Source organism: Copadichromis virginalis, linkage group LG8 (assembly GCF_057382275.1).
Source record: "Copadichromis virginalis isolate Kocher_CV1m ecotype Utaka linkage group LG8, C_Virginalis_male_GT1.1, whole genome shotgun sequence".
Taxonomy (NCBI): domain Eukaryota; kingdom Metazoa; phylum Chordata; class Actinopteri; order Cichliformes; family Cichlidae; genus Copadichromis; species Copadichromis virginalis.
Window position 1 is genome coordinate 16,766,459 of NC_140625.1, and position 21,792 is coordinate 16,788,250.

The window sequence follows — 21,792 nt, forward strand, 5'->3', positions numbered from 1 at the left end:
ACCGATGGGGCTCCATCCATGGCAGGAAAAGTGAGTGGTCAGTGAAATATTTATTTTAATTTGAAAGGGAATTATCAAAATGTTTTTTGTTATTATTATTTCAAATGTGCAAAAAATAGTTTAGTTATAGCTCCCTTTTTTTTAAATGGACCTTTTGTGTGCATTTGTGAGAGGTCACCACCAGATCTATAGGGGAAAAGGAATAAAAAAAATACTTGTTTTTCAGTACAGTTGTGTGGGTTTGAAACTGATCATGATCTGCTGCTTACTGGCTTCAAAAAAAATATCTGGCCCAGATAAATTCCTCGGTTTGAAAATCTGGCCCAACTAACTTCGTAGTTGAATAGGCATGGTCTACATCATCGTGCTTGACAGTCGCGATGAGGCATGCTGTGATGTGCTGAGTTTGGATTTAGCCAAATGTGGCATTGCGCATTATAGCCAAATATTTCCATCTTGGTCTCTTGTGTTTAGGTCTTGTGGTTTATTCAGATTCAACTACAAATTTAAACCATGTTGCCATGTTCTTTGTAGAGAGAAGAGGCTTTCTCCTGACTACCCTTACAAACAACCTTCTGCAGTTTCTCAGAGCTTTGCGAAGCCTGACTTTTAGGATAAATTTGCTGGGATACCCACTCCTGGGAAGTTTGGCAGCTGTCTTGAACTTGTGAATAATCTTTCTCTTCTTTCTCTGTAGATTAATAAACTTTTTTAATGGCCTTCTCCTCCCAAACTGAAGTGCAGCTCATTTCATTGTTGTAACATGCAAATGAAAACTATTTGTATAGACTTGCTGATAATGAATTAATAAAGTGCATTTTATTAGCTGGCTGATATTACCATCATACTCACGTGCAAGCAGTAAGGATGCTTTATTTTTTACAGCACAACTGCTCATGATGACATATTGTTTTGTTAAATAAATAATGAGACGGTGTGATATGTCATATATTGTTGTTCATCTAAGGTTATATTTACTTCATTTTAAGACCTGTTAAGGGCCAGGTCTTTTTAAAACTATTGTTACTTTGAAATCATGCATAAAACTTCACAATATAAAGACGTTGTATTTTCTTTTTACCATGGTTGTATGGTAAACTACAACACATGACCTGCCTGTGTGTTTTATTACGAATACTGGGTTTTGATAGAAGATCAAAATAATAGTTTTCAAATGGACATTTTGAATGACTTTATGTTGACCTTTAGATTTCCTGTAACATCACTGAAATTAATGTTTTTTTTTCCACTCGCATCATTACTCTTATGCTCACATTTAACCTGTGTCTAACGAACTTTTAGTCTCTTAAACAACACATGTGGTTCTCTGTGCTCTGTGCTTCTTTTCTGGGTCCCCCTCCTCTAGTTGGTTCTGTTCGGTCTGGGGCTTGCTTCATTCTCGCCAACCCTTGCGGTCGCTGTTGTCCTGAAATCTCCTGTACAGGAAACAAAACAAAACGCCTCTCTCTGCTACACCTCAATAATCTACTGTGTTCATCTATTGTTCTCTTAATTATTCAAAGTTGGTTCAAAATATCATGTTCTGGGCTCTATCCTTTATATTAACTTTACTTAACCTTTACTTAATCTTAATGTTCCTTATGTGTGTGAGCAACACTTTTCATTTTATTAAACACACCCAGGGTAAGATATACACCATCACCATATCAGCATAAAAACAGACAGAGATGTTCCTCTTTCTATCACATTCTTCCATTATGATTCCTGGGGACTTACAATTTCTTGACTCTACTTCTGTCACTTGTTGCTAGGCAAGCTCAAATGCAGTTGGAAGCTAAATGATTTCCAGGCCCTTGGCCTGGCCTATGTTTAAAGCATTTGTGTTTGTAAGCGTGTATGCGGTTTAACCTTCTATTGCTCCAAGTCACTTACACAATAGATCGTCGGGACAACGCGCCAAACGAAGCTTAAGACCTTGAATAGACTGAGCATCAACTCTTTCATGAGCACAATATGCAATATGTATAAGAAAATGATTATAACTGCTTATTCTAATAAAAAGAGATCAAAGAGAAAACAAACATTTTTCAATCAGTTAAGCCTTACCCTAAACCAATCAAAAAGTCCTTCAAATTCATGAGGACTGGCATTTGGACCCCACAAGTGCCTGCTGGTCCCCACAAGTACAGTTGAATCACACACACACACACACACACACACACACACACACACACACACACACACACACACACACACACACAAAGCTAGAGCAGCATTTAAAACAAAACAAATGTTAAACACTTCTAATTCACTACTTGCTTGCCCTGTTCTTTAAGTGCATCAGGTAATTAAAATTTTGTGCATTAAGAGTTATGACCCACTCTAGGATTCTAAATAAACTCAGTAACCTAAACAAAATAAAAAAAGACAAACAAAAAACCGTAAAGGGATTAGTTATAAAAGTGGTCGGTTATACACTTTCATAAAGAGGAAAAAGGAAATACTGAACTACATGTACATAGATCAGAGGTATTCTAATTTTGTATATTCTAATTAGTTTTTATTTTAATTCTGTTTTGAAATTTTTTCAAGTCAGGTCACGTACTCGTTTATTGTATGAAAATGTTTAATTTTAGTTGTTATTACTGTCAGCATCAGTTTTAGTCTTTTTAATGATTACTGTATGTAATGTCAGAGGCAACATTTAGGAAAATGTTACAATGCAAATACAGAACCTTTTGATAGTAGTGACATTCAGAGTCTCGATAAACATGTCAATGAAAGCCTTTTGATAGAATTTTTACAAAAGCAACAAATAATACAACTTCCTCTCTCCCTATATATATTTTTTATAGTTAGTTTTCAACTCCATGTATTATTTCAGTTATTTTGCAAACATTTTGGAGTCTAGTGTTTGTTTTTATTTTAGTTAACTAAATGTTTGCTCATATCTAGTTTTAGTTTAGTTTTAGTTAACAACCTTGACATAGACGTAAGTGCTATGGTTAGGCACACCTTTCTGTTTTGTTTTCTGTTCTGCATGACTGATGTTGTTTTGTTTTGTTTTTTTTGTTCTCAGACATTGTGTTGAAATCAGATTTCCCATAGAAGATGTGGTATTTTAAAACCAAGAAAACAAAACCAAAACTATGTAGACCAGTCTCTGCAATAGTTTTAAGACCTCCAGATGGCATTTGAAGCGCAACTTGTTACTGACACCAATAAAAAAAAGTAACAAAAAGAAAAAACAGAACTTTTTTTTTGTTTTGTTTGCATTTTTTTTTTTTACTTGACAGATTAAACGATATAGATTTGAATTGTCTAAGAATAGCCTATCTGAAACAAATACTGTCCCACAATTCCTTACTCAGGCCTTTGTTACATTATTACATCTCCTTTTCTTCTTTTTTAATGTGCACAATAACTCGAGATTATTATAATGAATGTTTAAAAGTATGATTCATTGCTATGAGGAAACAATGTTCTTTGTGAGTGTCTCGTGCACATTAGAGGTAAGACAAAGAACATTTACTGGAACTCTGCCAGTGCTGGCAGTACAAAAGCAGTGCTGCAGGGAGTCCTGTTGCTTCACATGAGATGTATATGAGCCAAAGAAGACGTGGCAAGGTAATTAAGTTATTTCGGTTAACCTCCTAGGACCTGGCGTCCACATATGTGGACATCACATTTTGGGTTATTTAGACCAAAATACTCAATTTTGCATGGGCCTGATATCCACTTATGAGGACATTATACTGCTACTGTTCTATCAAAATTTTAAACGAATATCCTCATATGTGGCTTTTATTTTTCTTGAAAACAAAAATAAGGTAAAAAAAAATAAATCTGGTAATTCTTTGTTTTTACATTCATCTGGCCCCAATATGCCCAAATATCAAAGAGAAATTAAAAATGCACACCATGGAAGAGTTCGGGTCTTAGGAGGTTAAACTAAAAATTATTTTCAGACTTCTCTGGGATTGTTTTATATTATTATTATGTGCTATTATATTATGTGTATGCTGAAATTTGTGTTAGCGCCATTTATAGTTATTACATGTTTTATTTTGAAAAGCCTGAAAGGGATATGATGCTTTTGTTGTGAGAATTTGTGAAAAATAAAACAAGTGAATGTTGAATTGACGCGATGGTTTTACCGTCGTTGTTGCACAAACCGACGCATAAAACAGCCTCTTGTCCATCCAGACTCTTATTTTAGATATAAGAGAAATAGAGAACTCCAAGAAGAAACAAAGATAGCCATTACACCATGTTTAGATTTCACTGATATCGCACAGTAATGCCTATATTATTAGCTGAGAGTATTTCAGTGCACATCAACATTTAAACAATTTAAAACATCTTCTGTTCTATAAGCTACTTAACAAATTGTGTACATATACATGTTGCATACCCACTTTTTTATTTATGTATATTCATTCTGCAGGTTTGATTTTGAGTTATGGCGGGTCAAACCCTATTGTTTTTGCTGCTTTTGGTGATTATAGGTGAGTATTAAATAAAATCAGCCTAATGATTTATTGTTGTTGTATTGATTAGATTATTGCTGTTTAACGATGTGAGGATTCTAAGATTTGTATTCAAACACGTGCTTATTGTGATAGGTCATGTGAGTCCTCAGACAACAAGTAAGTGAAAGCTTTGATCACCTCTCTATAATTTATTAACATTCTCTTGAAGATCTATCAGAAAACACTAACAGTAATCCAAACTTTTTCCTCTGGCATCAAAATAATTTTAGCTGCACATTATTTTAATATAAGAGTTATCTCATCAGGTGGCTTTTGAATAATCTGATCTGAGTTCAGTCTGAGGCCACAACCTCCTTATTGGTTGTTGTTTTTTAGTTCTATAGTGTTCTGTTTTTGTGTTCTGATTTACTCTTCCTGCTATGACAGGCCAAAATGCTTTCAAAAGGATTTATTCTGGTTCTTCATGCTGTACAACCCCAATTCCAAAATAAAGTAATGGAATTGGAATCTAAACAACGATTTGCAAAGTGTTCCTTCATGTTTTCCTTTTTAGAATCACAGCTTTTATAAGATTTGTTGCTGCCATCAAATTTGAAATGAACCAATATATTTTTTTAATGGTACAGTTCTAAGTTCAAACTGTTTGTGTGTTTAATTTCAAATACATTGAAGTTTCTGAGTTTTGCAAATAACTTCAATGTGTTTTTAGTTACCTTTTTGACAGTAACTTTTTTGGAATTGGGGTTGTATTTATTAAGACACTGTATCTGTAGGATACAGTGTTTAAACTGCAGCATAATGGGGCAAATCCCCTTTTTACTCTTTTAAGGTACCCTCTATCCAATATCTGGAACAACAAGCACTGCTTCAGACGATGGAAGTTCTCCTCTTATTGTCCTACAGCGTGCTTTCCTGTATTTTGGACAGTCGTATAATCAGATTTATGTAAGTAAATTATGTTTTGGAAAACTCAAACATCTTTGTTTTATACATCTGCATTTTAAATGCAGTGACAAATCAGTTACAACTACAGAGCTGAATTGTACATGCTTAAAAAAGAAAATGAAATGAAAAAGAAAAAGAAAAGAAAATTCACTGTTATGAAAGTAATAATGTATGTTCAATTTCAAAATTACTTGCCGACTTGTCATTTTCATCCAGTACCAAAATACATAAAAATAGTTGAATGCTTCTGTGTGGTGGAATGTAGGACCAATAATTACTTACAAGGAAAATGTAGCTGTACAGCAGTGATGATTTATCGTAGACTGCAAAAAAAGATGGCTGGATGTAGCTTTTGGGTCTGAAAGTGAAGTCAATGCTCGCAATATGTTCCTTAAATATATGTTTTTTCTAATGACCACCAGGGGACAACTCACAGAGTTTGACAAAGGCAGCTATTTAGTAAGAGTCCCACATGTTAATGTGTGCATATATACCTATGTGTGCATCAGGTCACTCTTTGAACATCTTTCAGCTTTTGCCACGTGTGGAGACCAAACACTGTTTGGTATTTCTGCCACCTCTGCACATCCCCACATCAGGTAGCAAGTTAATGCAGGGTGTCATTCCTTTCCACCAAAAGCTTACTTTATGAATCACAATAGGTTACCAAATTGTTAACGATTCTTAGTCACTATTAAAGACACTATTAAAGTGCTGTCAGAGTTTGTTGTTGCATACAGTTAATTATACATGACTGCAGTGTACATTAACCTTGCTTCCTTGTACTCGACTTCACTCCACAAAAATCTCATGTTGATTTTTTTCTTAGTCAGTTGTCATGCTAAAATATTTTAATTACACACTGGAATTTCAGACTTGAACTGTGCAAGATGGTGCGGTTTCCCCCTGTGGGGCGAGGGCACCTGGACCTGGGATATAGAGTATGGTTGGGGGTTGTGATTGTGTGTACAGTGTCCATTAGTGTTTGTCTTCATATTAGGTGAGTGCTGAGTATTGGTACGTGTGCATGAGGGAGGGAATGGATGTTTGTGTCTGTGTGTGCCTGTATGTCTGTGTCTATATTAGAGATGGCACGATACCACTTTTTTATGTCCGATACCGATATCATAAATTTGGATATCTGCCGATACCGATATGAATCCGATATAGTGTTTTTTAATCAACAAAACTGTTTTTTAAAATATCTTGCTGCATTTTGTATAAGTTCATACTCAAGTTTAAAACAACAACTACACTAAAGCTATTCTGTTATACCTGTATGCAAAAAATCAGCAATACTGATCAATCTAATAAACTTAAACCTACACCATCCTCCCTATTCTGGTATTTTAAAGAGTACTTAGCGTAAATATTAAGCAACCTAACTAATAGGGTTCCAACTCCCAGCAACAACAAAAAAAAATAAATAAAAAATAGGGAACCACCCCTCACGCTCCACCTCATGATGCTTAATCGACGTAATCAACCTTAATTTGATGCAGTGTGAAAAAAAATGCACAGAAATCAATTATTTTTCAAGAAATATTAAATAGATTCAACATCTTTCTTCAACAAAATTGCAGACTGCACAGATGGTACCTTCCCAAAGGAAAAAAGTACTATAGCTTACTAGGGTATATATATTAGACTTAATAGTCACTATATACAGTAATTGACTTCTATTCCTTTTACATCAAATTAAAACTTTGGGTGTCAGATAATTACTTATTAAAAGCTAGAAATTTTAAATGAGAATAAGAAAGAAAAGTATGTCTTTGTGCCCCCTTTTCCCTGTTAATGCCCTATCGGCCCCCCTGGCTAAACTTTGCTAGATCCGCCCCTGCACAGTTACCAGCGTCAGCTACGTAGAAAAAGATCCTGGTGTAGAAAGTAATATTAAATAAATTCTAACAACAGCTTATCAAGCTTAAACGTGCTGCTGTTGTTCAGCCGCTGGTTTCCTCTTTCTGGTGCAAAGTGGGCCAAAAACAAACAAGAGAGACGGACTCGCGACAGAAAAGCCGATCAGCTGATCATTAAGCAGTTTCATGATTGTAGTAGCAGCAGGAGAGGCAGTCGCTTGTTAAGCTTAACGCAGGAATGCTTTACATTCAGAGATGGACTTACACACTTGCTTTACTTCTCTCGGGGATAACTTTGTCGGAGATGAAATGCCGGGTTGCTAGCGAAGCTCCACATGCTATCCAGACCACTGACAGGTCCCGCATGCCACAGCCGCTCTATCACATGATGCATACTGCTCCGACGTGCTAACGTTCTGAGGTGAGTTACGGCGTGTTGCAAGTTTTGTGAGGTGCTTTCGTGATATTTAATGGATCGGATTACATTTTTTATTTTTCTCCGATATCCGATCCAGTAATTTAGGTCAGTATCGGACCGATACCGATACGTAATATCGGATCGGTCCATCTCTAGTCTATATGTCAGGTCGGGAGTCGGGACTTAGACTCCACCTCTCTGGGAAGGAGGCCTATCTCCACTCGTCACACTCCATGCCGGTAGCTGATGCCTCCAGGCGTCGGTGTGTTGGTGGTTCTAGGTATCTGGGACTGGGTGCCCGGGGCTCAGTCACGTCCTTCTTAGGGGTTGGGGGCCCTCAGGCCTCTGGGCCTGCGGCTTGATTCACTCTGGCACAGCTGGCTGCCGGCAGAGCCCGCGGGCACGTCACTGCAGCCCCCTCTGGCTTCTGCTCTGTGGCTGCTGGGTGACCCCTTGTCTGGGGGTCTCCTCAGCTTTTCCCAGGAGGGTGACATGGATGCCCCTCCAATGGTCCTCCTTGGGCTCTCGCACTCTGGGGCCTGGATCTCCTCCATGCCTGCTTCATGCCCTAGGGGGCAGGGCTATAGCTTTTTTCTTTTCCTTCCTCCCTTTCCTATCCCCCAGCCATGTCTGTCCCATCTTTAACAACTAAAAATATAATAAAATAAATAAATAATAACAACGATGGATCAAATGGACCACTATGGCAGGGCCGTGATGATCGACTTGTTAAAGTAAATCTGTAGGGTATCTTTGTTGGCCTTCAGACTGAAATTTTGATGTCTAAAGAACCAAATGGGACAGGCAAAAAACAAACAAACTCCCGCCCCAAATAATTGTTCTTGACTTTGTAAAATAGTACATGGAATGATACATCATGTATAATTTTTGTGAATATAAATTAGATGTTATTGTTGGGAAATGAAAATGATGCTTTTCTAAGGTACTGTAGGTACATAAACATCTGAAATGAATAATTTTAACCTGTTATTAGACAGTTGCTAGCAACACAATGACATCAGAATACATCATACATAATGAAAGTTTTGTTGCTATAAATTATATTATTAAATATTATTATATTTAATAGTTGAATAAAGATTCCCCAAATATCAGCATGGGCTGCTGGTGTCTGATTGTTAGGCAAAACGATTTTCTCCTAATAAAGGTTAAACAAAAGAAAGAAAGAAAACTCCTAGTATTCTTTAGATAAAAATTAGACATTATTTCTGGTACACTTCTTTGAATTCTGTCTGTAGGAGACAAAGTTGGTTAAGTGAACCATTGTGTTTACGTTGATGAGTTCATGTGGTCACAAAAAATTGACAGGGTATTGGTCTTCTGCATAGAACTTTGCGATCACCAGCTAATGATGAAATTTACTTCACCTGGGCACAAGCAGATCCTAATGCAGATCTGTAATGTTTATCTTAGGGTGGATCTACTTTCTCAGATAGACCCCTTTATCATCAGCTGGTTTATAACACATAGATAGTAGTGGTCAGAACTATCCGCTAAGGCTTTGCAGTGTGGCCATTTATCTTTTACATGTAATCTATGGGCAAAATCAGCTCAAACAATTTGCACTGTGTCACTAATAAGTAAAATTCCAGTTTTTGCCAAATTAGCTCATGTTTGTTCTGGGCATTGAACTAAAGCATTTTAACAGTAAGCAATCTCTTATACTGGAATGTGGATGAGTCAGAAAACGAGCAATGGTATTTTATCTCCAGCTAACTAAACTAGTATAAATATGAGAAATGGCTAGCACAAAGCTAACATTATCCTTATAGTTGCAAACTAGGTATAGAGTACTTAAATATCAACTTTTAAAAGTTGATATTAAAAGTATTTTGTTTATATTTGTGAATCTGACTCATTACCCCATCAGTAAGTGATTATTGTTTCCTCTATTTATTTATACTACGCTACAGGTATAGTATAGGTTTGAATGGTACAATTTGATATCCCTGTGTTGGTGCTGTTCCTATATCATCATAATAATGCTCGTCCAGGGCCAACATCGCAACTGATCATGAGCATGTCTGCAAATTGAGTTCGCATTAGTCAAGAATCTGGCTAATGCTATTAAAAACTATCACTTGCAAATCAGCAAGTAACATAAATTTGGCCAACAGCAAACTTAACCCTGACAATGTATTTATTAAAATGTTTTTCCTTACATTACATACACATCCTTACATTTCCTTACAAAGACATAATATTACAACAACGTGACTGGTCAGTTGTAATATTGATCCTGGACCATAATTACTATGATGATGCAGGAACAAGACCAACACAGTGATATCAGATCCACCATTTTAATAACAAGTGATCAACACTTGTGTCTGAAGTGCCTACAGTTGATACCTAATTTATACTGGTTTTGACTTACAAGAATGTTTTTATTTTCTAGGTAAACCACAATGGGCATCTGACCTTTGATGCATCATGGTCTAGCTACACCCCGCAACTGTTTCCAATGTATGGATCCAGAGACATCATCGCTCCATTCTGGACAGATTTAGACAACAGAGGAAATGGTCAGATCTACTACAACCAATACACCAGTGGCAGTGTTCTCCAGCAAGCTACACAGGACATTAATCAATACTTTCCAGGACTCAATTTTAATGCAAACTGGGTCTTTGTTGCAACTTGGTATCAGGTTGCCTATTTTCCAACGAGTGGAACAGTAAGTCACCTCTTACTAAATTATGCAATCAATATGAAGCATAGGGTTATAATACCTATGAATATATATACTTTAAAAACAAGAAGTTGCTTGTTTTCAGCAAACAACAGTCCAAGCTGTCCTGATATCGGGTGGCCAGTACTCATTTGTGTTGATGAACTATGGGCAAATAGCCTACACAGCATATTCTATACAGGTTGGTACCATTTAAAATATAATATAGTAAAAACATATATTTTTAGTTTTTGTGGCCATCTCTTACTTTAAGTTAAATGCAGGGATATGTAAATACAAAATAACCATGCAATTATTTTTAACAGTGTGACATGTCATTTTCAGGCTGGATATGACACAGTCAATTCTGTTCACCATTTTTCCATCCCTGGATCATTCTCAGGAAACGCAACAGGACAGTTCTCAAATTTCCGTCTCAGCAGCAATGTCCATGTGCCCGGTCGCTGGGCCTTCAGGACAGACCATGGATCAAGAGGCTGTACTTTCAACAGTAAGATCTGAGCTAGAGAACGATCATCATAGCCAGCTGATCAAAATTCTACGAGAATTCTATGAGAAGAATGTTATTATATTAAATGACAATCCCCCTCTCTAGCCCTTCATTTTTTGATCTTCACTCTGTGAAAACAATAAACAAAAATGAATCCTAAAATTTAAAAATGAACACTGTTTGAGTAGTAAGAATCTCTTCAAGTTGAAGTAAAAAAATGTAAAGTATTCATTTTTCTATTGTTTCAAAGGTTTACCAGTGCAGCTTGGTGATTCCTTCTGGAGTGACAGGACCTGTGCACAGAAGTGCACATGCACCTCAGCAGGCCTGCAGTGCCGCAACCAGCCGTGCTCCTTTTCACAGATCTGCCAGCAAACTTCCTTCCAGTTTTCTTGCCAGACAGTGCAGAGACGCACTTGCACCATAAGTGGTGATCCCCATTACTACACCTTTGATAACCGAGTGTTCCACTTTCAGGGCACTTGCACCTATGTTCTCTCTGAGCAATGTAATAGTGGACTGCCCTACTACAGAGTAGAAGGCAAAAATGAGCACAGAGGCAGTACTCAAGTCTCTTGGACACGACTGGTGAAAGTGCATGTCTACAATGACACAATTGAGCTTGTCAAAGGACGTCGTGGTCAGGCAAAGGTATGGAATAAGAATCAAGTTTAAACTTACGGTGATATGTGTTTGTGACATGTGTGTTTTACTCTTTCTGTATGCTGGTGTTTTTACAGGTTAATGGGAACTTTGCATCCACTCCATTCTCCCTTAGCAATGGCACCGTGCAGGTTTATGAGTCAGGTTTTTCTGTGGTCGTCAGCACTGACTTTGGTTTAGTGGTGTCTTATGACACAAATCATTATGTCCAGATCAGCTTGACCTACACTTATCAGAATACAACATGCGGTCTTTGTGGAAACTTCAACAATCAACCTCAAGATGACTTTCGCACACGCCAGGGCCAGCTTGTGAGCTCTGATGTGGTTTTTGCTAACAGCTGGAGAGCATCAGGGGATGATGAGCCTGGTTGTGAGGCACAGTGTGGAGGTCTGGCCTGTGCTGGCTGCACTGCACAACAGACAGCATTGTACAGCAACACTGACCACTGTGGTATCCTCAGCAGTAGTTCTGGACCTTTTGCTGCTTGCCATCAGCAACTTCCTCCACAGTCCTTTGCGGACAGTTGTCTGTATGATCTGTGTGTAGGAGGAGGGTACCAACCTATTCTCTGTCAAGCCTTAAGTGTGTATGCAAGTCAGTGTCAACAAAATAATATTCGGCTGCAAAGCTGGAGGAGAACCGGCTTTTGTGGTATATTAACACATTTTTAATAATTATTTCAAAATATAATTTTATTAAAATGCCACAGATGCTAAAATCTAATTTTTCCTCTTCTTTCTAGAAATCCCATGCCCAGCCAACAGCCACTTTGAGTCTGAAGGCACAGGATGTCCAGCTACTTGTCTCAATCCCAACTCCACCCACAACTGTCCTCTCCCTGTGCAAGAAAGCTGCATCTGTGATTCAGGCTACATCCTCAGTGGTGGGGTCTGCGTCCCTCATGCCGAGTGTGGCTGCAGCTTTGAGGGCCGTTACTACCGCTCTGGACAAACTGTAATACTAGATGAAAACTGTGGGAGACGTTGTAGCTGCAGTTATGGCTCCATGACTTGCCACTCTCATGGTTGTGGGCCATTTGAATCATGCAGGGTGGAGGATGGAGAAAGAGGATGCAGACCAAATAGCTATGAAACATGCTGGATCAGAGGCCCAGGGTCATATCAGACATTTGATGGACTGACATACCAATATCCTGGGGCGTGTCAATTGACACTTGCCAAAGTTATGGGACTGTCCAGTCACCCAAACTTCACGGTGACAGCAGAAAAAGTGCCAAGAAACCAGCAAGGCTTTTCCAATGTGCTAAAGTTTGAGGCAGAGGGGACACAGGTCTCAATTGAGATGGAAATAAACGGCAAAGTTCAGGTAAATGACAGAAATACAATTGAAAGTCATTGTAGATTAATGTGTCATAATGAAAGACACAAAAAAAAGTTGACACAAGCAGATAAGCTACTAATAATAGAGAATCATTAAGTAGAGATCACTCTGTACTTATGCGGACATTATTCTACATTGTTGTTTTCATTGTAACCAGAATATTACACCAGAAAATCTGAAATAGGAAAGGTTACCTTTAAATACTGTCACTTAGCTTTGAGTTGCTTTTTTCCCCTATAAGAATGAATTCCTTTATAGTGTACCAAAATTATTCATTTTATATTCACTTTTACTTTTTAATTTAGTATGATGTTATTTAACTAACTATGAATTTGTCCTACTGATATACTCCTTCATTTAAACAGACCATCACATCACAGGCTGCCATATGATCATTATAGTATGACACTTTTATAGTACGACAGTATAGTAAATACAACAGATGTTGATTATAGTGGTGTATATTGAAGCAGTTGAAACAATTAGCACTTTAAAGCATAATAAATTAAAACAGTCAGGATGTAAGATAGACAGAAAAGACTGTTGCAGAGTTTTGGAGCTGCATTAATGAAGACCAGTTAGCTCTAAGAGTCAATCTGGAAATTGTTACAAATAAAAATGATCTAATATAATAGCTCCAAACTGGTTGTTTGGTAAAAAAAAATATTATCTACTACATTCTACAATAAGTACCAAGCTTAGGACTTATTGGGAAATGACAGATGGAAACATCATTAACAAAATGGTCTTTACTTAAAAGTGTTATTATAATTATTATGACTGACTATTTTAATGCCTTTTAGGTGGCTGGTCAGGTGATCAGGCTGCCTTTCAGTGCTGGGTCCAATGGAATCCAAATTTTCTACAGCAACCTGCGCAGTGTCATCATTCGCACCTCCTTTGGTGTAACTGTGCAGACAGTCTGGCCTCACTTTGTCCGTGTCACTGCTCCTGGTGTCTACAGCGGTTCACTGGGTGGACTCTGTGGTAACTACAATGGTCGTCCGCATGATGACTTCCGCACACCCAACGGTGTCCTGGTCAACAGTTCTCAGGACTTTGGAGACAGCTGGCGAGTTGGCTCTCTGGCTGCTCACTGTGTGGAAAGCAGAGGTCATGATCCTAGGACCGATTTTAATTCTAGTCAGTACTGTGGCATTCTCAGATCACCAGATGGGCCATTTGTACCCTGTTGGTCTGTGGTTGACCCAAGGCATCAGGTGGATGTATGTGTGGAGATCATGAGGGGCTCTAACAATCCAGCATCAACTCTGTGTGACGTCCTACGAGATTATGCACTAATGTGTCAACAGAAGGGTGTTGCCTTAGGACAATGGAGAAATGCAACTGGCTGTGGTAAGCATTCAACTGTTTTTGAATTAATTCTAGCCACGATCTCCAAATGTTTAAAAATGCTTTCATATGTTAACCTGTTTGTTCTTCTCCAGCACTAACCTGCCCATCAAACAGCCATTATGAACTCTGTGGAACCTCTTGTCCTTCTGCTTGCCCCAGCCTCTCTTTCCCCTTCACCTGTGATAGTGTGTGCCAGGAGGGCTGTCAGTGTAACAGTGGTTTTATCCTCAATGGTGACCAGTGTGTTCCACCAACATCTTGTGGATGCTATCATCAAGGACGCTATCGCGAAAGTGGTGAGCAGTTCTGGGATGGTGAACAATGTCAGAGCTTGTGTACCTGTAACGGAAATACAGGGAACGTCCACTGTACTCCCAACTCCTGTGGGCCCCAGGAGTCCTGCCGTGTGGTGGAGGGCGGGTTTGGCTGCCATCCCAACCCTTCTGGCACGTGCTCTGCCTCTGGAGACCCTCACTATTTCACCTTTGATCGTAAGGCTTATGACTTCCAAGGAACATGTCGCTATGTTCTGGTGACCCTTTGTAATGCCACTGATGAGCTGAATCAGTTTTCTGTGGAAGCTAAGAATGAGGCATTGAATGGGTTGCCAGTTTCAGTCACAGCAGAAGTTTTCGTGAATGTGTGGGGCTATCATGTGCACATGTCAAGATACAACAGGGGTATGGTAGAGGTGAGCGGAACTGTTTCTGAACAATTACTCATATTTTACATTATAAAAAGCAAAATTTAAAGCCACAGACAGTTACAGATGAACCTACCATGAGAGAGACCTCCACTTAACTGCAAAGTATTGTTAGAAAATGGACAACAAAAAATTGCTGTAAAGGAATGTTAAAGAGAAAGTAGTCTGGAAACTTCAATTTCTTCACTAGAGAGCCTCACTGAATTTATTTTTAACAATGAGCTATCACTTACACTTGTAGGGACAGTAATAAAAAATAACCAAATGTGAGAGACCCTTGGTAAATAATTGCCATGTGCTGTTGGTCATTGTGCTGCTATTACATTTGTTTAGTGCTGACATATGACTACGGATAAAGGGCATATGAATAAAATTAAATATTTTTGGCTTTCCTAAATTGTCCTTCCAATGTCCCAGGTAAATGGAATAACACAGAATGTACCAATTCTCTTGAATGGAAGTCGAGTATCTATCTTTGCCAGTGGATCTCGAACAATTGTCCGCACTGATTTTGGCTTAAGCGTCATATACGATGGATGGAGTACAGTTTCTATCACTGTGCCTCCAAATTACAGGTATCTGCCATTCATCTTCGCTCAAAATCAGCTGGTGTTGCAATTACTCACACACTCACACCTTTAAAAGTGTTCATAGTTGTGCACTACCACACTTTTATAACATAATTCGAATGTACAGGATTTTATTTGGCTCAGAATGGTCTTTTGGGGTGTCCCATAAGATTGATAATCCTCCCCACAGTAAAACCAATGAATCTGTTTTATCTTACTGTTCTCATCAAAAGGGGAAAAACATGTGGACTTTGTGGAAACTTCAATGGAAATTCAAATGATGACTTCTACACCCCATCTGGAATAACAGTCGCATCTCCAGATGAGTTTGGGAGAGCCTGGAAGGTCCCAGGAAACTACACCTGCAGTGATGGATGCGGCTCATCATGTCCGAGATGTCCCAATGAACAGCCCGCTAGAGATCAATGTGAGGTGATCCAGGCAGCTGATGGCCCCTTCAGTTTCTGCCATGATAAGGTGGACCGTGCACCATATTTCAACGACTGTGTGTTTGACGTGTGTGTGGCAGGAAATCGAGGTCATGACCTCCTTTGCAGGGCTCTTGAAACATATGTTAGAGCCTGTCAGTCTGCTAATGTTCGAATCTACCCTTGGAGACAAAATACCACCTGCGGTGAGTGAACCTGCCATTGTGTTGCTGATATAGTATCAAGCACAAGAAAATAAAATGCTTCTTTTTTGTTGTTGTTTTTGTAAGTGTGTTGAAATATGGTGTCTAAGTTTCATGACTGTTTTTTTTAACCACCTGACATCCATCTTTTGCTTTCTTGATTTTTTAGCACTGGACTGTCCAGCCAACAGCCATTATGAGCTGTGTGGTACTGACTGTGGCCACACCTGTGCCAGCAGTAATGATACCACCTGTGAACGGGCTTGCTCTGAGGGATGTTTCTGTGACGAAGGCTACCGCAGGAGTGGAACCAGTTGTGTCCCAGTGGAACGCTGTGGCTGCCAGTATAATGGATTCTACTATAATGTAAGTTCTACAAAGAACCATAGAGCTATATAAAAGAGGGATATAGTTTAAAGGTTTTAATTGCATAAATGATTTGAGCAGATAATTAACAATGACAGCTTGGCAACAGTAAATACATGGTAGGCTTTACTATAAACTGCGGTTATTCTTCCTCTTTTTGTTACATTCTCTCACACAGGCTGGCGAGTCCTTCTGGACAGACGGTTGCTCACAGAGATGTGAATGTCACGCTCCAAATGACCTGCGATGTTCTGCCTCGTCTTGCACTCCTGCACAACAGTGCTCCATCAGAGACGGCCAGCTGGGCTGTTACGATGCCATGTCCACCTGCACAGTGTGGGGGGATCCACACTACATCACCTTTGATGGAGCAGTGGCTCATTTCCAGGGAACTTGCTCCTACATCATCACTGAGAGCACAAACCATGGCACCAATGAAACCCAGTTTCAGGTGATAGCCACCAACAATCACCGTGGAAACAACCGTGTGTCATTTGTGTCTGCAGTGGACATATACCTCTCAAATCATCCAGAAAGTGTGCACATCAGGATCGGACCCAATAAAAGAGTAACGGTAAATACTAAGCTTTCTACGTTTCGCTCATATGAACACCTTCACAGCAGGTACTTTGCATGTCTCTCATAACTCTTGTTCTTCTAGGTAAATGGTGGAGAAGTGTCTCTTCCCACCTCTGCAAGAACTTTAGCTCAGGTGGTAAGGGAAGGCAGCTACATAGTTGTCGATGCACTTGACCTGGCGGTCCAGTTTGATGGCCAGAGTACTTTGTTGGTAAGAATCGCCCAAAACCGTCAAAACAGAGTCACAGGTATGTGTGGAAACTTCAATGGCGACTCTGGGGATGACAAAGTCTCACCCAATGGCACACTGGCACAAAATGACAATGACTTTGGACAGAGCTGGAAGTCAACAAGAAGCCAACCAGGGTGAGCTGTTTGGAACTTCTTTAGGACATTCCAAAAATAGAGTCTTGTTGACCTTCATCAACTCATATAACATAATGTCTTGCTTTGAATGAGAAGATTTTATGGACAACAGCATATATATTACATCCCAGTAAAAATAATAAATGTACCGTTGTGTTGAGTGTGAATTGGGAGTGTAGATGTACAGGACATTTTACCAAAGTACACAAAATTTCCCAAAGTGTTAAACATATAATGTCTTTTCCAGATGTGGGTCTACTGATCAAAGAAGTGGTGATGGACTGAATGACTGCACCTTTAGAGAAGAATACTCCCAACTCTGCAGTGTCATCACCAACACCACCGGTCCATTCAGAGCCTGTCACCTGCACTCTGACCCCGAGCCATTTTTCACTTCCTGTGTCTATGACCTCTGCCTCTACACTCCAGCCAATGGCATGCTGTGTTCTGCTGTCTCAGCCTATGAGAAAACCTGCTCTGTTCTAGGGCTAGACATCCCTGACTGGCGCTCTGGTTTACTGTGTGGTAAGTTTGTGCTGGATAATTAAGTGATGTCTTTTTGATGTCTTTTGATAGAGCTTAACAGGTTTTTCTTGAAAGATTGGCTTTGTTTTATTGTACTCCTGTCACTCTTCTTCTGCAGAGGAGTCAGACCCATGTGAACAGCTGGACTGCACAGAGTACGAGTGGTGTGGTAAGAAGGACGGTGTCTATGGCTGCTTCTGTGATGAACACCATGACCGAGGCAACAGTGAAAGCTATGGTGAAGGAAGCTCCTATTTAAACCTTGTTTTATTTTTGGGTCATTGGCAATGGTACTGCAGTGCAGTTTGTACAAGAAAAATGGGATTTGTTAGTTATTTGTTTTCTTATTCTTCTTTTTAAACTTGTATTAACAGACTCAACCATCACTTGTGCCAGTAGTTCAGGCACCATGTCCGTGTCCCGTTGTCAGCTATTTGAGGCTGGCTTTCACTCTGATGCCCTCCATCTCCGAGATGAATCCTGCAATGGGACTCTTGAGTATGGTCGACTGGTTTTCCACTTTGACAATGACAACCATCTGTGTGGGACAGCACTCAGGGTACAGTTATAAAACCAAAATATTATGGATAGTCACTGTTATTATACTGTACATGTCATGTTTTGTCATTTATATTATAAATGACATCATATTCAATTTGTAATGTTTTGTTTTTTTAATTTTAGAGCAACGGAACACATTTCATGTATGAGAACATCGTCCAGGGTTTTGTGGATCCTCATGGAAGTCTTATCAGCCGCCAGAGGAGCATCAATCTGCGTTTCTGCTGCGAATACCCCCTGAATCAGGCCCTGTCTATGTCCGTGGGCATCAATCCTGTAGAAAGGTAACAATACATCTCCTATGCATTATATACAATACTTAGATTAGATTTTTACATATTCCAGTGTTTTATGTAATTAAATGTGCACTTCAGGCATCTTTTGGGAACTTATTTTGAAAGATAGTGCTTTAAGATCACAATACTGACAATAAGACAAAATAAAAACATGAAAATGAGAACGTCATTTTTGCCGCACATTAACATTACACTTTTTGATGTTCATGCATGTTAATAATGTTCATCATTTAATAATGAACTCATTTGTAGTATTATTATGTTTTTTGTAGCATCATTAGGAAGAAGATTGCAACCGGTCAAGGACAGTACAGCATGAGAATGATCCCCTTCCAGGACCCTGGCTTCCGCTTCCCCTTCAGCAGTGACACAAACATACAAATGGAAATAGATCAGAGGTTATATGTGGCGGTGAGAACAGAAGGAGTGGATCAAAGCCAGATCTCCACTATTTTGGACTCCTGCTGGGCCACACCAGTCAACATGCCAAATTACCCCGTCCGCTGGGATCTTATTACTGCAGAGTAAGAGCACGTTTGCAGTGTCACCTTGTCTTAGTATACTTTATTAAAAACTTGAAAGAATCAGACCCAGACAGACCTCTCCTCGGTTTTTCTCCACCAATTCTTCCTCATAATGAATTCTGCTGCTTTGCTTTATAATGTGGGATATTTAAACGTCTGCCTGTCTTCCAGGTGTCCCAATGAAGCCGATGGAACGGTAGAGCTGATTCAGAACGGCATCTCTACTGAGGCCCGATTCTCCTTCAGGATGTTTACTTTTACCAACTATTCATCCATTTACCTTCACTGCAATGTGCACCTGTGTCTTTTGAGACACAACAATTGCACAGCTGTACGTACCACTGTTTTAAATTCTTATTGGTTTACATTCTTACCTAATAAATTTAAAAACTGTTAAATCTGCAGAAGCCTATAAACATTTTTTTTCTCTCAGCGCTGTTACCCGGGTTACCACAGGCGAGTTCGGAGGGATATATCCTTCCATGACACTTCATCCATCTCACTTGGACCGCTTGTTTCAAGGCCAGGTAGCAGAGGTACATTGAAGCTCTCCTGTCTCTTCACCTTGCACTCTTATTGATCACATAAAGTTCACGGATAAAGTAAATGTAAACTTTGGTTCTTCTCTTGCAGACCCAGTGATGCAATTAAACAGTGGCCAAAGCCAGGTGACACCTCTGCTGGCCCTGCTGGCCAGTTTGATCCTAGCCAGCATGCTGGTAACCCTGCTGGTCAAACGATTTGCTCCCAAAATTCCAGTCTAGAAACCGCCAAAACTCTGGAGATCAAAAATTATCCATATTTTGAAAATCATTCATTATTCAGTCACTTCTAAATGGTATTTTTCATCGGAGTGTTGTCTTTGTCTTTCTTGAGGAGTGTTTCTTTAGTTGTGGTAAGGTTTGCAGTAAGTTGGCTTTAAATCTAAATGGGATAAAATATGTGTGATATTAAAGTTTTAACCTTGTTGCATTCACTGTTTGTTGATAAGATTAACTTGTTCTTGGTTTCTGTGTGAGATTTTTATAATTAAATCTACATCATAATTAAAATAATGTATAATCAAGGGCAAATCAAGGATTAAATAAAGTATTTAGTGCACATATACTTGTCTCTCAGAAACGCAACCAACACTACTTTGGATTTACAAAATAAAGTGATAGTACAAAGTGAAGTACAATAAACTGGGTACCTACTGTTTGAGCTACAATTTAATATCATAACATGATTACTATTTTTGCTTCGTTTTATCAGTTGAAATAAAAGTTAATGAATAATCGCCTAAATGTATCACAAATCATTCATAATATGTAATAAAAATCTGATTATGAACAATGTCTATTTTTTATCTCCAGTAAGATCATACAGTAAAATGTGTTGCTGAATAAAATCTCACTTAGTCATTCTGTTATTGAAGTAGAAGGCCAAGTTGATCTTTAGCACCCAGCTGCAACCCATCCATCCGCTTTGTCCGGGGCCAGGTCGCGGGGGCAGCAGCCTAAGCAAAGAGGCCCAGACCTCCCTCTCCCCAGCCACCTCCTCCAGCTTATCCGGGGGAATACCAAGGCGTTCCCAGGCCAGCCGAGAGATATAATCTCTCCAGCGTGTCCTGGGTCTGCGCCGGGGCCTCCTCCCGGTGGGACATGCCTGGAACACCTCACCCAGGAGGCGCCCAGGGGGCATCCTTGTCAGATGCCCAAACCACCTCAGTTGGCTCCTTTCGATGTGGAGCAGCAGCTGCTCTACTCTGAGCCCCTCCCGGATGGCCGAACTTCTCACCCTATCTCTAAGGGAGAGGCCAGCCACCCTTCGGAGGAAGCTCATTTCTGCCGCTTGTATCTGCGATCTCGTTCTTTCGGTCACTACCCACAGCTCGTGGCCATAGGTGAGGGTAGGGACGTAGATCGACCGGTAAATTGAGAGCTTCGCTTTTACACTCAGCTCCCTCTTCACCACGACGGACCGGTGCAGCGTCCGCATTACTGCAGCTGCAGCCCCAATCCGTCTGTCGATCTCCGGCTCCCTTCTCCCATCACTCGCGAACAAGACCCCGAGATACTTGAACTCCTCCACTTGGGGCAGGAACTCATCCCCGACCCGGAGTGGGCACTCCACCCTTTTCCGGCTGAGAACCATGGCCTCAGATTTGGAGGTGCTGATCCTCATTCCTGCTGCTTCACACTCGGCTGCGAACCGTTCCAGTGCGAGCTGGAGGCCCTCACCCGATGAAGCCAACAGAACCACATCATCTGCAAAAATCAGAGATGTGATTCTGAGGCCACCAAAGCGAAAGCCCTCCGCCACTTGGCTGCGCCTAGAAATCCTGTCCATAAAAATTATGAACAGAACCGGAGACAAAGGGCAGCCCTGGCGGAGCCCATCACCCACCAGGAACGAGTCCGACTTATTGCCGGCAATGCGAACCAA

At 39.8% G+C, this 21,792-nt stretch overlaps 1 protein-coding gene across 1 annotated transcript; it reads left to right on the forward strand.

Annotated features, from left to right (window-relative positions):
- Nucleotides 1-3,553: 3,553 nt before the first annotated feature.
- On the forward strand, nucleotides 3,554-20,341 carry LOC146703123 (alpha-tectorin-like). The gene is made up of 25 exons (XM_085466239.1): nucleotides 3,554-3,588; nucleotides 4,409-4,469; nucleotides 4,587-4,610; nucleotides 5,284-5,399; nucleotides 10,099-10,377; nucleotides 10,478-10,573; nucleotides 10,717-10,882; nucleotides 11,133-11,533; nucleotides 11,623-12,199; nucleotides 12,291-12,874; nucleotides 13,693-14,245; nucleotides 14,338-14,936; nucleotides 15,366-15,523; nucleotides 15,751-16,151; nucleotides 16,318-16,514; nucleotides 16,693-17,088; nucleotides 17,176-17,459; nucleotides 17,707-17,984; nucleotides 18,103-18,222; nucleotides 18,359-18,543; nucleotides 18,669-18,829; nucleotides 19,114-19,365; nucleotides 19,537-19,696; nucleotides 19,799-19,901; nucleotides 19,999-20,341. Exons 2-25 carry the CDS (start codon nucleotides 4,424-4,426, stop codon nucleotides 20,127-20,129), a joined length of 6,267 nt encoding a protein of 2,088 aa, XP_085322365.1. The 5' UTR covers nucleotides 3,554-3,588; nucleotides 4,409-4,423; the 3' UTR covers nucleotides 20,130-20,341.
- Nucleotides 20,342-21,792: the final 1,451 nt, after the last annotated feature.